The sequence below is a fragment of the Podarcis raffonei genome, chromosome 16 (assembly GCF_027172205.1).
Source record: "Podarcis raffonei isolate rPodRaf1 chromosome 16, rPodRaf1.pri, whole genome shotgun sequence".
Classification (NCBI taxonomy): Eukaryota; Metazoa; Chordata; class Lepidosauria; order Squamata; family Lacertidae; genus Podarcis; species Podarcis raffonei.
The window spans coordinates 11,851,581-11,864,437 of record NC_070617.1 but is presented as its reverse complement, the minus strand read 5'-3'; the positions used below and the strand labels follow the sequence as shown (position 1 = coordinate 11,864,437).

The window sequence follows — 12,857 nt, the reverse complement described above, 5'->3', positions numbered from 1 at the left end:
AGGGGTAACGGGGCTTAGTGAGGTGGGAGAATCTATGACAGAGAACTGCTCAAAATCGGAAGCAGGAGAGTGGGATGAGGCAGGTCGAGAGGCAGAGATGAGTCAGGCTGCTGAAGAGGCACAGGGTCTCCCCCTCCTGCTGCGACATGCTCCCCTCCCCGCTGGTCTCCCGGAATCCAGAGAGGCACGAAGTGGGAGGAGCATAGGTAGACACACAGGCGCAGTCTCAGATTGCTTGGGGAAAACCCAGGAGAGGAAGGCACTTAGGCAGCTGTGGGAAGGCGAGGACCCCTTCCGTCTCTACAACTGCCTCTTTAGGGGCAAGATTTACCAGGACGAGTTGCTTTGCTCATTAGGCCTAGAACTCCTGTGCAGATCCTGTGGGTTGATTTTCCTAATAAAGAGTTAACTTTGCCTACTCCGTTTGAATTGCTGCTGGCTCGCTCCTGGTGGTAGCTCAGTGCACCTGCCTTGCATGCAAATAAAAATAAAAAACCCCGGGTTCAATCGCTGGTGGCATCTCCAGGTAGGCCTGCGAATGTCCTCTGCCAGAAACCCTGAGGAGCCACTGCCAGCCAGTGTAGGCAGCACTGAGCTAGATGGATCAGTGATCTGACTCTGTATAAGGCTGCTTCCATGTGGGTGAAGGGGCCTGGCTCAGTGCTCTGGGGTTACGGCTGTGCTGGAATGCTGGGCCCTCAGTGGCTTGGTCCTAACCTTTTCCTGTGCCCTTCCTCTCAGCAAGTGGGCGATGCCATGGGCGTCGGAGTGGAGCCTGCCATCAACAGCACAAACGCCAACAGCTCGCACTGGGATATGGGCAGCGCTTTCTTCTTCGCTGGCACCGTGATCACCACCATCGGTATCTGGGGTCTGATGGGGAGGAGGGAGGAGACAGAGGGGAGGTGCGGGTATCTTCCTTGCTTTGCCACAGAGAAGCCTGGCAAGGACTGTGGCGCAGTGTTTGGAGCACGTGCCTTGCACATAGCTGTCACCGTTTCCCTTTTCTTGTGTGGAATCCTATTCAGAATAAGGGAATTTCCCTTAAAAAACGGGAAACGTTGACAGCTATGGCCTTGCATGCAAAAAGGCCCAGGTTCAATCCCTGGTATTGTCAGGTCTGAAACACTATTGAAAGCTCCTGCCAGTCCTGGGAGCCACCTGCATGCATTTAGACACCCATGTCTTATTTTTTAAAAAAGAGGTTTTTGCCATTTATCTCTATGGTGGTAGTGCTGCTGCTGCGCCCCACCATAGGTCAGGCCATGGCCCGGTATTGAGCCCTGGATTTGATAATCTGTTTCATCTAGGCATACCTGCTGCTGATTTACCCAGTGGCGTAGCGTGGGGGGTGCAGGGGGGCCGGCCGCACCGGGCGCAACATCTGGGGTTAGGGCAAATCCACGGGTTAAGGGGCGCAAATCCACGGGTTAGGGGGCACAAATCCACGGGTTAGGGGGCGCAAATTACTTGCCTTGCCCCGGGTGCTGACAACCCACGCTACGCCACTGCCACCACCACCCTCAAAGGTAATGCGGGTGGCGCTGTGGTCTAAACCACCGAGCTTCTTGGGCTTGCCGATCGGAAGGTTGGTGGTTCGAATCCGCGCGACGGAGTGAGCTCCTGTTGCTCTGTCCCAGCTTCTGCTAACCTAGCAGTTCGAAAGCAAGCCACTGTGGTGGGAAGGTAAACAGCGTTACCGTGCACTCTGGTTTCCGTCACGGTGTCCCGTTGCGCCAGAAACGGTTTAGTCATGCTGGCCACATGACCGGGAAAGCTGTCTGTGGACAAACGCTGGCTCCCTTGGCCTGAAAGCGAGAAGAGCGCTGCAACCCCATAGTCGCCTTTGACTGGACTCAACCGTCCAGGGGTCCTTTACCTTTTTTACCTTTGCCACCCCCAACCACCTTGCCCAGGAAAGTACAGTGGTACCTCGGGTTACAGACACTTCAGGTTACAGACGCTTCAGGTTACAGACTCTGCTAACCCAGAAATAGTACCTCGGGTTAAGAACTTTACCTCAGGATGAGAACAGAAATTGCATGCCAGCGGAGCAGCAGCAGCGGGAGGCTCCATAAGCTAAAGTGGTACCTCAGGTTAAGAACAGTTTCAGGTTAAGAACAGACCTCCAGAACAAATTAAGTTTTTAACCCGAGGTACCACTGTAATATAGTTTCCCAAAATATCTGCATCTAGGGAGGACCTCTTTAGGAGGCGCCTCACCACAGCCTCTTTCAAGGCAGAAGGCATAACTCCTTCCAGTGGCGCAGCATTGCCTCATCCATTGAATCTATCCAATCAATCCCCTCCTGCTAGATTTGGCAGTCATGGTAAAAGCCTCAGCGCCTAGGGCTTGCCGATCGAAAGGTCAGCGGTTCGAATCCCCGTGGCGGGGTGCGCTCCCGTTGTTCAGTCCCAGCGCCTGCCAACCTAGCAGTTCGAAAGCACTCCCGGGTGCAAGTAGATAAATAGGGACCGCTTACTAGCGGGAAGGTAAATGGCGTTTCCGTGTGCGGCTCTGGCTCGCCAGAGCAGCGATGTCACGCTGGCCACGTGACCCGGAAGTGTCTCCAGACAGCGCTGGCCCCCGGCCTCTTGAGTGAGATGGGCGCACAACCCTAGAGTCTGTCAAGACTGGCCCGTACGGGCAGGGGTACCTTTACCTTTTTTATGGGTAGGGATGCTGTTGGCCTCATGGCCATAATCGCCCGGTCCACATCCTCAGGTTGCAACAACTGAAGCTGACCCCACAAGGTATAATTCATGAATGGTCCAGGGCCCTTCAAGGAGCCTGAACCAATTGTGGCACCTGGCTCAGCATGGATCCAAGTGTTATTTTGCCCTCAGAGTGTTTTGCAAATCTCTCGCAGAGACAGAAGTCGTAGCCCAACATCTGGAGGGCCACAGGTTCCCCATGCTAGCCACATGTCCCAACCAATCAGGGATCACATGTTAAATGTACTTAGGTAAAGGTAAAGGGACCCCTGACCATTAGGTCCAGTCGTGGCCAACTCTGGGGTTGTGGCGCTCATCTCGCTTTATTGGCCGAGGGAGCCGGCGTACAGCTTCCGGGTCATTTGGCCAGCATGACTAAGCCGCTTCTGGCGAACCAGAGCAGCACACGGAAATGCCGTTTACCTTCCCGCCGGAGTGGTACCTATTTATCTACTTGCACTTTGGCGTGCTTTCGAACTGCTAGGTTGGCAGGTAATGTGCTTACCAAGGTGTAAAGTGGGAAGGTGGAACCTGTGGACTTTCCAGGTGTTGTTGGTTATCTGAGATAGTGCAGTTGGTACAGCATGCAACTTTTAATCTCAGGGCCATGAGTTCGAGCCCCACAGCCAGTCTGTTTATACTGTGAGTAGATTGGGAGTTGGACGTGCCTGAGTTAGATGGACCCCTGGTCTGGCTGTGTGTATAGCTGCCTCCTGCATAACTGACCTAGGAGTGGGTATATCAGGGTGATCAATGCAGCCAGCTGGCTGCAGCTTCAAGACAGTGCCAGGGAGCCACACAAAGGATTTACAACCCAGGGCTGAGCAAAGAAGCTAAGAGGCTTTGCTTATTTTTGCTGGAGTCTGCAGGATTGGGACAGAGGCTGATCCAGGCACTTCTCCAAAAATTAAGGAAGCAGAAATGGAACAAGGGGGTTGGATTTTGTGTGCATACATCCTTGTGCAACATTTTGTTTTGAGCCAGGCCTCGTCCCTGGAACAATGACAAGGGTAAGAGTAAAGAAGCAAAGATTTCTTCTGAGGATATGAAGAGTGCATCTTTCTTACCCCACAGAGTATTAAGGATGCAAGACCCATCTAGTCCAACACCCTGTTCTCACCATGGCCAACTAGATGCCTGTGGGAAGCCCCCCAAACAGGACAGGAGTGCATTGGTCCTCTTCTTGTTCTTGCTGCCTGGCAAGAGGTAGACTGCTTCTGAACTGAGAAGCTCTGTTTCTTTTTTCATGGCTAAACGATCACCTCCGTGAATTTGTCTAACCCCCTTTGAAATCTATCTAAGCTTATGGCAGTGAATTCCATAAGTTAGTGGTATGTTTTGGAACAGGTGTATTTTCTTTTTTCTGCCCTGAATCTGCTGCCAATTGGATTCATTGGGTGTGAGGGGGAAACCCCTCAGTTTTGTTTGTTTGCTGTGTATGTACTTCTTTAAAAAAACATATCCTGTCCATCTTCCAGAAGAAATTATAAGCAGCTAACAAAAACCAGTAATAATAATATAAAACAATCCACAGTTCAGTCAAATCTGCAGTACTCAAAGTATTAGCAGAAAAAAATACCCCAAACCACGACGACAGTTTCAGAACAGCCGTCAGAATTAATAAAACATCCAGATGTAAAAGCAAGGAAAGGTATTTTTAAGACATTGCACACACACATTCAGGCCTGTTTTCACAACCTTGAGGACTACAAACTTGCTTTTTAAAAACCAAAAACAGAATTAATATCCAAATATAAAAATTGCCTTTTTAAGCATATGTGTCTTCAGTGGCCCACATACTTTCAGGGCTGTTTTCGCAGTCGTAAAGACTAGAAACTTGCTTTTAAAAAAGCCAAGAACCTAATTTACAATGAGAAAATAAGTACAATAAGACCATGTGCCTATAGCAGCTTTGTTACGTGGGGTTGATGGCAACTGTAGTCCAAAACATTTGGAGGGTGCCTGGTTGGAGTAGTCTGAGCCAGAGCGTTAGAACAGAATCTGGATCAATATCGAGGAGCACTTACTCTTTTCTGCTGACTCTCTCTCTCTGCCTCTCTCTCTTCTCCTGCCCTAACAGGGTTTGGGAACATCTCCCCCAAGACTGACCCTGGCCGGCTTTTCTGTATCTTCTATGCCCTCGTGGGGATTCCTCTCTTTGGCATGCTGCTGGCAGGAGTCGGGGACCATTTGGGATCGTCTCTCCGGAAAGCCATTGGCAAAGTGGAGGACATATTCTTGGTGAGCAAAACCCTCGCCTGGAAGGCAGCTTCTCTCCAGCCTTTCCAACACCACTTGTACATTTCTCTGCCCACCTTTATTTTCAGGGACCTCCTGCTCATTCTTGCAGGTGGCACTGTGGGTTAAACCACAGAACCTAGGACTTGCCAATCAGAAGGCTGGCAGTTCGAATCCCCGTGACGAAGTGAGCTCCCGTTGCTTGGTCCCTGCTCCTGCCAACCTAGCAGTTCGAAAGCACATCAAAGTGCAAGTAGATAAATAGGTACTGCTCCGGCAGGAAGGTAAACGGCGTTTCCGTGCACTGCTCTGGTTCGCCAGAAGCGGCTTCGTCATGCTGGCCACATGACCCGGAAGCTGTACGCCGGCTCCCTCGGCCAATAAAGCAAGATGAGCGCTGCAACTCCAGAGTCATTCACGACTGGACCTAATGGTCAGGGGTCCCTTTACCTTTACCTGCTCATTCTACTGTGCAGGACTCAGGTCATCTGCTTGCAAAGTCCTGTTTTGCTGGCGCCAGTGCCCTTCTGTGAACTTCCCGCCAGCTTTTTTTGAGTCCTGTTTGGGCACATCTGCAAACTGGAGAAACAGCTTTGGGCATTTCACACACACACACACACACACACACACACACGGCCTGTTTTGTTGACTGCAGTATAATGCTTGCCTTCCCCAATTTCATCAGGGAGAAGGGTACCTTGTGGGCACCAAGAATGCCCCCTGTGTGTATGCAGGGCAGCATATTGGCAGTCTGTAGTCTAGACAGGCCGTTTGAAAGAAATGCACTTATAGGAGTTGGCTGCCTCTTGGATCAGCTGTTGGCTTTTTCAACATTGACCTCTCTTCCCTCCTGTTCCCTGCAGAAGTGGCAGGTCAGTGCTACCATTGTGAGGGTCCTCTCAGCCTTGCTGTTCATCCTCATTGGCTGCCTCCTCTTCGTCTCCCTGCCGACCATCATCTTCCAGAGGGTGGAAGGATGGACCCTTTTAGAGAGTGTCTACTTTGTGGTCGTCACGCTGACCACCATTGGATTTGGCGACTATGTGGCAGGTGAGTGTCGTGGGGCGAAATGAAGGGGGTGAGCCCGGTGGGGTGGGGTGCATTGGGATTCCCCTTTCTGACCCTGAGAGTGGTTCCCGGAGCACAATCAACCCCTCTTCCCAGGGAACTCTGGGAACTGAAGTTCTGTGAGGGGAATAAGGGTCTCCTCTCAGTGCCTGTAACAAACTATCATTTCCCAGAATTATTTGAGGGAAGCAAGGGCTGTTTAAAGTGCTTTAAATGTTTGGAGTGGATGTGGCCTAAGAGTAGTACAAAATGCCACCCTACTGGTCTATTCCGATTGATAACTTAGTTGGGTTTTCCTGACAGAGCCTTTCATCCAGGCATTGACCATACATGATCTTAACTTAGCTTCAGCAAAATGATTCAATCAAGTCTCTTTGGACCACCCCTCTTGCCTCTCTCTTCCTCCCTCTGTACTAAGGTGAAGAGTAACTGGTTTTGGTGGTGGTGGGAGTGCTCATTACAAATTGTCTTGCCTTAAACTTTGCTCCTTCCAGGTGATACGAAAAGCGAAGAATACCTGTGGTACCAGCCATTGGTGGTGGTCTGGATTCTGCTGGGCTTGGCCTACTTTGCCTCCATCCTGACTATGATTGGCAACTGGTTGAGGGTGTTGTCCCGGCGCACGAGGGCTGAGGTGAGGACACTGTGCTTTAAGTGCACTTGATAGGCCCATTGTGTCATCTCCATGTCCTCCACAACCCCCATTATTAGGGTTTCCAGGTCAGGAGCATCCCAGACCCTGAGATTTCAAGACCTAGGAGAGGTTCCTGGTGATGTCACAGGGCAGGACCTGCAGATGGAGGTTTGTTGGAAGAGAATGAGAGTGGACACCCTCTTCCTCCTCCTCTTCCTCCTATTATTATTATTATTATTATTATTATTATTATTATTATTATTATTACTCTAGCTCACCTGAAGATTCAAGCCCTCCAACTGCAACCTGGAGGAGGCCAGGCAAACCTGGAGACTTCAGGTCAGACCTGGAGGTCTGGCAACCCTACCTGTTATTACCTTCTCCCTGTATTTCCCTGTTATGGTGGTGTGGTGATGACTGACTGACTGACTGATTATTTAATTTCTATACTGCTTAATATATTAGAAATATCTTTAAGCAGTGTACAAAAAATGAAAGCAACAACAGACAACAAACAAAATATTACAAAAACACACCACTACTTGTAAAAAGGTTACATTAATACAAAGTTACTAATATATACAAATCAATATCCATTCATTTTCCTTCTGACACACCTTCCCTCTTCACCTTCAGGTTCTCTTGTTAAGTCCACAATTCCCAAAAGCCAATGGTGTAACCTCTGACGCATACATTAGAAGCCACCTTAGATCTTAGGTCAAAGGCTGTTTGTTTGTATAGACCAGTATTGGCTCAATTTGTACAGAACACTAACCCAAACCGTGGCCTAGCATGGTTCCAGAGGATATCCTGACTGCTGTGCTCCTCCCCTACCCTGGTTCTCCTCCTGCTGTGCTATTGTGAGCTAAGCCAGGATTGTTGTCTGAATCTAGCCTCATGATTTGTCTCTCTCCAGTCCAGGCCAACTCCTGAGCAGCAACCAAGGTTTGTTTTAGGGTTGGGAACCTCAGGTCTGGGGATCTAATGTGGCCCTCCAGCCTTTTCTATCTGGCCCTTGGGACTCATCCTCCTTTAGAGTTTGTGCCTGGCTGGAATGTTTCCTTAAGCTCTGTTCATGCCTCTTAGTTGCCTTGCTCAAGGAAAGAGATGGATGTTTAATGTGTGTGGAAGGTAGAGCAAAGCAAAATTTACATCCATGACTCACTTTGGCTTCTGGTGCTGCCCACCAGTGGCCCCCAGAAGGTTGCCCAGAAGGGAATGTGGCCCTTGAGATGAAAAAAGTCCCACGCTCCTGGTTTGCAGCCTGTGTTTCGTCTGGAGCAAACCTGGCCTCCTCTATTGCCCTTCAAATTGCAACTTGAGCAAGACGTCTAGGAAGTGTGAAGGTAGAAGTCTGCAGATCAAGCCACTATTAACAGCTAGCAAGCAAGCAAACAAATAAACAAAAAGTTGAGGGCCTTGTTCCTACAGTGTTCCTCATCCCCACCCCCAAACACACACAGCGTTCCTTGTGCTGGGGGTGCTCTATTATAACTCGAAGTGAAGGCGAGAATCTGCAGCCTCCGAGTTTTGAAGCATTTCCCCTTTTGCCAATTAAAAAAGCAGATGGCATTAATTTTGCACATAAACTCATTAAGCGGCTTGCCTAATTGAAAGCCATTTCTTTCTCGCTGACCCTGGCATTCAGACGAAAGGCAATAAAAACAGCTGGAAATGATTGGTGGTATTTTGCACCCACCCGCCTGGAAACAGGACCAGGCACAGTGAAGGGAAGTAGGGGGTGGTCAAGGAGAAATACGTACCGGTACGTGTTTGCAGCGGGTCTCAATTTTATTTGGTGGTGAAGCAGTTTGCAAGGCAGGGAATGCAGTAGCCCCTTAACTGCTGCTCAGCACAATTTCCTACCTTACCCAAGTTGTGGCTGGCTTTGTTGGGCATGGGTGTGAGAAAGAACTGCCTCAACAGGGATGCAGTGGGTGTAGCAGGGCATCACACAAGATAGGCATGTCAGCAGCCAACTGAGGGCAAACAGAAAGAAATAATTCCTCATGCAGCCTCAGAGGGGTAGACGTGAAAATCAGCTGCAAGAAAACAACCGCTGAAAGTTTCTGGAGCATAAATATTTTGCAGGAGAGATTCAAGCACTAGGAGTCAAGCACTGAGAACCAAAACACAAGGATCCTTGCAGCTCAGGAGTCGAGCACTTGCCTTCAATGGAGAAGGTCGTGGGTTCAATCCCCGACAGCTCCAGATAGGCCTCGGAGAGACTCCCGATCTGAAATCCTGTAGCGCCACAGTCAGTCAGTGTACACCAGGTGTGGGGAACCTTGGGCCCACCAGCTGTTGCTGGATTGCAACTAGCCATTGACCCAGTGTAGTGGGGCTTCTGAGAATTGTAGTTCAACAACATCTGGAGAGCTAAAGGTTCCCCACACTTGATGTAGACAATACCATACCCTCTAAGTGTCCTTATTTTCCAGGGACAGTCCTGGAATTACAAAAGCCATCCCAGCTTCTAATTTGATGCTGGGCTGTCCCTAATTTCCTCCGCCAGCGGCACCACTGCCTAGCTCGGGGGAGAGGATGGGCCAGCACTTGTCCCGAGAGATGGCGGTGGCATCCCCTTGCCTCTCCATGGCTGCCACTGCTGGCCTTGGGCAAGGAGAAGGAGAGGCTGCAGTCACCAAGGCCCAGGCCCTTGTGATGTGCCAGCTCTGAGGGGCACACAGGGGGCAGGGTGGCCCTGGGTGGGAAGAAAGGGGGAGCAGAGCAGAGCACAAGGAGTCTTGATTTTTTTAAAAAAAAATGCTTTGTGCATCCGCATCTAATCTTGCCATTTCCCAAAATTTATTTATTGATGTGTGTTTCCCTGTTTATAAACCTGCTAAAGAATAAAAATTTTAAAAACCAGGATTAAGGGTTTTCTCAGGATGGTGGAGGGCGTGTGTGCTGGGTCCCGTTGGTGTGGCGGTGGCGGCACTCCCCCTTCTGATATGAAATGCTCTGCTGTGGACACACACACACACACACAAAGGGAGGGTTGAGGAGGATCAGTTGCAGGGGGAATGAGAAATGTCCCTATTTTCATCTGAGTCATGTTGGAAGGTATACAATACTAAGCTATTGGTGTGACTCAGTATAAGACAGAACCCTGTGTTCCTATGTCCCTCATAGTCCTTTAGAATTTGCATTTATCCAAAATTAGCTATGCAGCTCTCCAACCAGCATTTACAAAAATGTATATAAAAATGTGTGCATAAAAATGAATATATCCACGACAGTAACATGTGAAATGTCTTGCATTAGGGGATATTGCATTAAGGGAAATAACATGCTATACTAGATAGATCCTTTAGCATAGAAGTTCTTACATATTCCTAAGTGGCATCTAATGGGTTTTTCTCCCCACCTTTCTACTTTCTGACCTTCTGCTTGACTGAATAAAAGGCATTCCCGCAATATGGATTTTGGAATTTTCTGTCATAACTACATCTCCCCCTTCCTATTTCCCTACAGATGGGAGACTTGACGGCGCACGCTGCCTCCTGGACGGGCAACGTGGCATCCCAGCTCCGTGTCCCAAACATGGCGTTTCCAGACAAGCTGCACAGAGTGGGCACCTTGAAAGGGAAGCCGCTGTCGCCTTCGGCCATGTTGCAGCAGGGGGACAGCCAAGAGGTATTGCCGCCACTGCTACTTCCGCCGCAGCAATTGCCACCACAGCAGCAATTGCCACCACAGCAGCAATTGCCACCACAGCTGCCACCTTTACCACCCCCGCTGCTGCCACCACCACCACCATCCCCGCGCCCATCTCCAGGTACTGCACAGCGTGTGGCCCAGCTGCGGCCTATAGACTACGCGGGTGAAAACCTGGCCTTCATTGACGAGAGTTCAGATGCGCTGAGCGATGGAGGGCCGCCTTCTGCCAGGTTGCCCCGCCGCATGCGCCCTCGGGCACGGCACCGTGCCAACACGGGCCAGCCGCCAGGATTGCCCATGGTCCTGCTGAGCCTGACCCAGGACAAAGGTGAACCTGTCTAAGGCTAGGGCTAGGCCAAAGCCTGTCTTGGAGCAAGTTTCCGACCTATTGGTGCAGTTCTCTTTGTTCCTCTCCTCCTGTGCCCAGCAGAGTGAAACCCAAAGCGTCTCGGCTTTTGTTTCCGTGAGGTGCTAAGTGCCCGCCTTTTCGTGTGCCCTGGCACAAACCCTCTGCACTGCGGTATCCCATTCTATGCTGCCAGCTGGGCTCTGTCCCCGTTTCCATAGACACTAGGATTGCCACCCTCTTTGCTGTGCCAACACAGTCTCTTGCTTCCAGTGGGACAAAATCTGGCATCACCGCTCTCCTCTCCGCATGGTGCTCCCCTACTCAGCCTTCCTCCTGGCAGCAGGATTATACTCCTGTTCCCCGAGCATCACTGGAAGCCTCATCTCAACCTGTGTGCCTGTTATGGTTGTCCTCCTTTAATCTTCCAGAACTGCACCTTGTGAGTGGGTGGACAGGTCAGGATCTCTCCCATCCACTCTGGCTCCAAGCACCAGGTCTACTTCCTGTTGCATGCTCTCCTGGTCATCTCTGTCCCCAAGCACACACGCACAAAACTCCTCCTGCCTTGTGAGTCAGATTAGGCGAATAGCCACACAAAGTGTGAATGAGTTTCATAGCTGTTGTTCCCTTTCCCCCAGGAAATTATGTTAGCATTGGGCTTTGAACAGAGTAGATGTCTGAACAGATGTCGCCATGATTGAGAAGCCTCATTGTCCTGGACAAACTACAATTCCCAGGATGGGGGTGGGGAACCCATGATAGTATTGCACCTGTACACTTGCTGAAAGTTTGTCACAAACTTTTGCACCTTTCCTCCCCTGCTTTGGTGTAGGGACAGAGGAGAATTTTGGTTTAGTTCACATCTAGAGGCCAACCTCCCAAACTGGAACTTCCTGAAACTTAAAAAACAGAACCCTCTTTGGAGATTCACACTCCTCTGTGTTTTGCACTGCAGTTCTCCAGCCAAGTAATGTGTAGAAAAATGCATAATTTGGGGTAAAGTATGTGTGAAAATGCTTATAGTGCTGAAAATAAAGTGCAAAAAATGCATTTTGTTTGGAGGAAACTGCTTTGTAAAAATGTGTCTGTTAGGAGAAATTCACACTCAAATGGCAATGAGTTGTCATGAAGACTTTTTTCTTTCTTTTTTTTAAGCAGATGCAAATGGATGTAGAAATGTGAATAACTGAACTTAAGATTGGAAAAAATAAGAAACTGAGGGAAGCAAGAATTGACAGATTTGCCTATCCCTACCATGGGGTGTCTGGGAAGGTTGCTGTGGGGTGTGATTGCCTAAAATATGCTAACAACTGCATTGGGGGTGTCCCTATCCAACCCTCCCTGCAATCCAGTAATGTTGGAGAGGTATAGTAAGATTTGGGAGTGTGTAAACCCTATGGGAGCTCCCTCTTGGTTGGGCTTCCTCCAAGGGCTGTTTGGTTACATGGGGCAAGGCTCTGTAGCCACCCCAAGCTATAGAGAAGAGAGTGTGGGAGGAGGCTACCCTCATCTCTCCCCGTCTTCCATCTTTCACTTCACAAATGTGCCTGTTCTTGACTCTGTATATTGGAAACATTTTATTTATTTATTTATTTATTTATTTATTTATTTATTTATTTATTTGTCTGGTCTTCCAGAAATTAAAACCAAAACTACACGAGAAGCATTTGTGTGTCTGTGTTGTTTGTTTGTATTAATCACAAAGAGACACGTCTCCGTGTTAAATTACAGCAGTGGTGGGGAACCTCTGTCCTGTGGGTCCGTCTTGGCCAACTAAACCATACCTGTATGTCAATCAGCTGATGTCACCAGGTAACACCAGGCCTACACCCACCTGTCTAAGTTGGCCTGCGAAGTGGGGGGAGTCAGATCTGGTCCACTGGGCCAAAAAGCTTCCCTAGGTGGAATGCAAGAAAGAAGGAATTGTAAGAAAGTTTGCATTTGCTCCAACTAGCCTTATATAACTGATAGCGCTTCCAGGCTGTTGCTATTTGGGGGTTAGTGCTGGGCCGGCCTCAATTCCCCCCACCCCAGGGGCAGACCGAAGTGATGCTCATCAGCCAGTTGGTCCCACACTCTGGGGAATCCCCATTCCCAGGCCTGCCTGCCACTGGCCGATCCACAGGCAGGCATGCAGTCCTCCCCAGCTGGCCTCTGGACTGGTGACATGGCTGTGGCTAGGCCGCAATG

The 12,857-nt window shown here is 49.7% G+C and overlaps 1 protein-coding gene across 6 annotated transcripts in view; it reads left to right on the top strand.

Moving 5' to 3' along the window:
• KCNK4 (potassium two pore domain channel subfamily K member 4) overlaps nucleotides 1-12,857 on the top strand; it is a 66,526-nt gene that overhangs the window by 10,003 nt on the left and 43,666 nt on the right. For 4 of the 6 annotated variants that reach the window (XM_053367979.1, XM_053367980.1, XM_053367981.1 and 1 more), the window contains exons 3-7: nucleotides 742-862; nucleotides 4,796-4,956; nucleotides 5,817-6,003; nucleotides 6,516-6,655; nucleotides 10,133-12,333. In XM_053367979.1, the coding sequence (XP_053223954.1) occupies nucleotides 742-862; nucleotides 4,796-4,956; nucleotides 5,817-6,003; nucleotides 6,516-6,655; nucleotides 10,133-10,660 (1,137 nt within the window). In that variant the 3' untranslated portion in view covers nucleotides 10,661-12,333. Of the gene's footprint in view, nucleotides 1-741; nucleotides 863-4,795; nucleotides 4,957-5,816; nucleotides 6,004-6,515; nucleotides 6,656-10,132; nucleotides 12,334-12,857 lie in introns of those variants that run through there. The other 2 variants (XR_008327927.1, XM_053367982.1) reach the window with 2 other exon arrangements.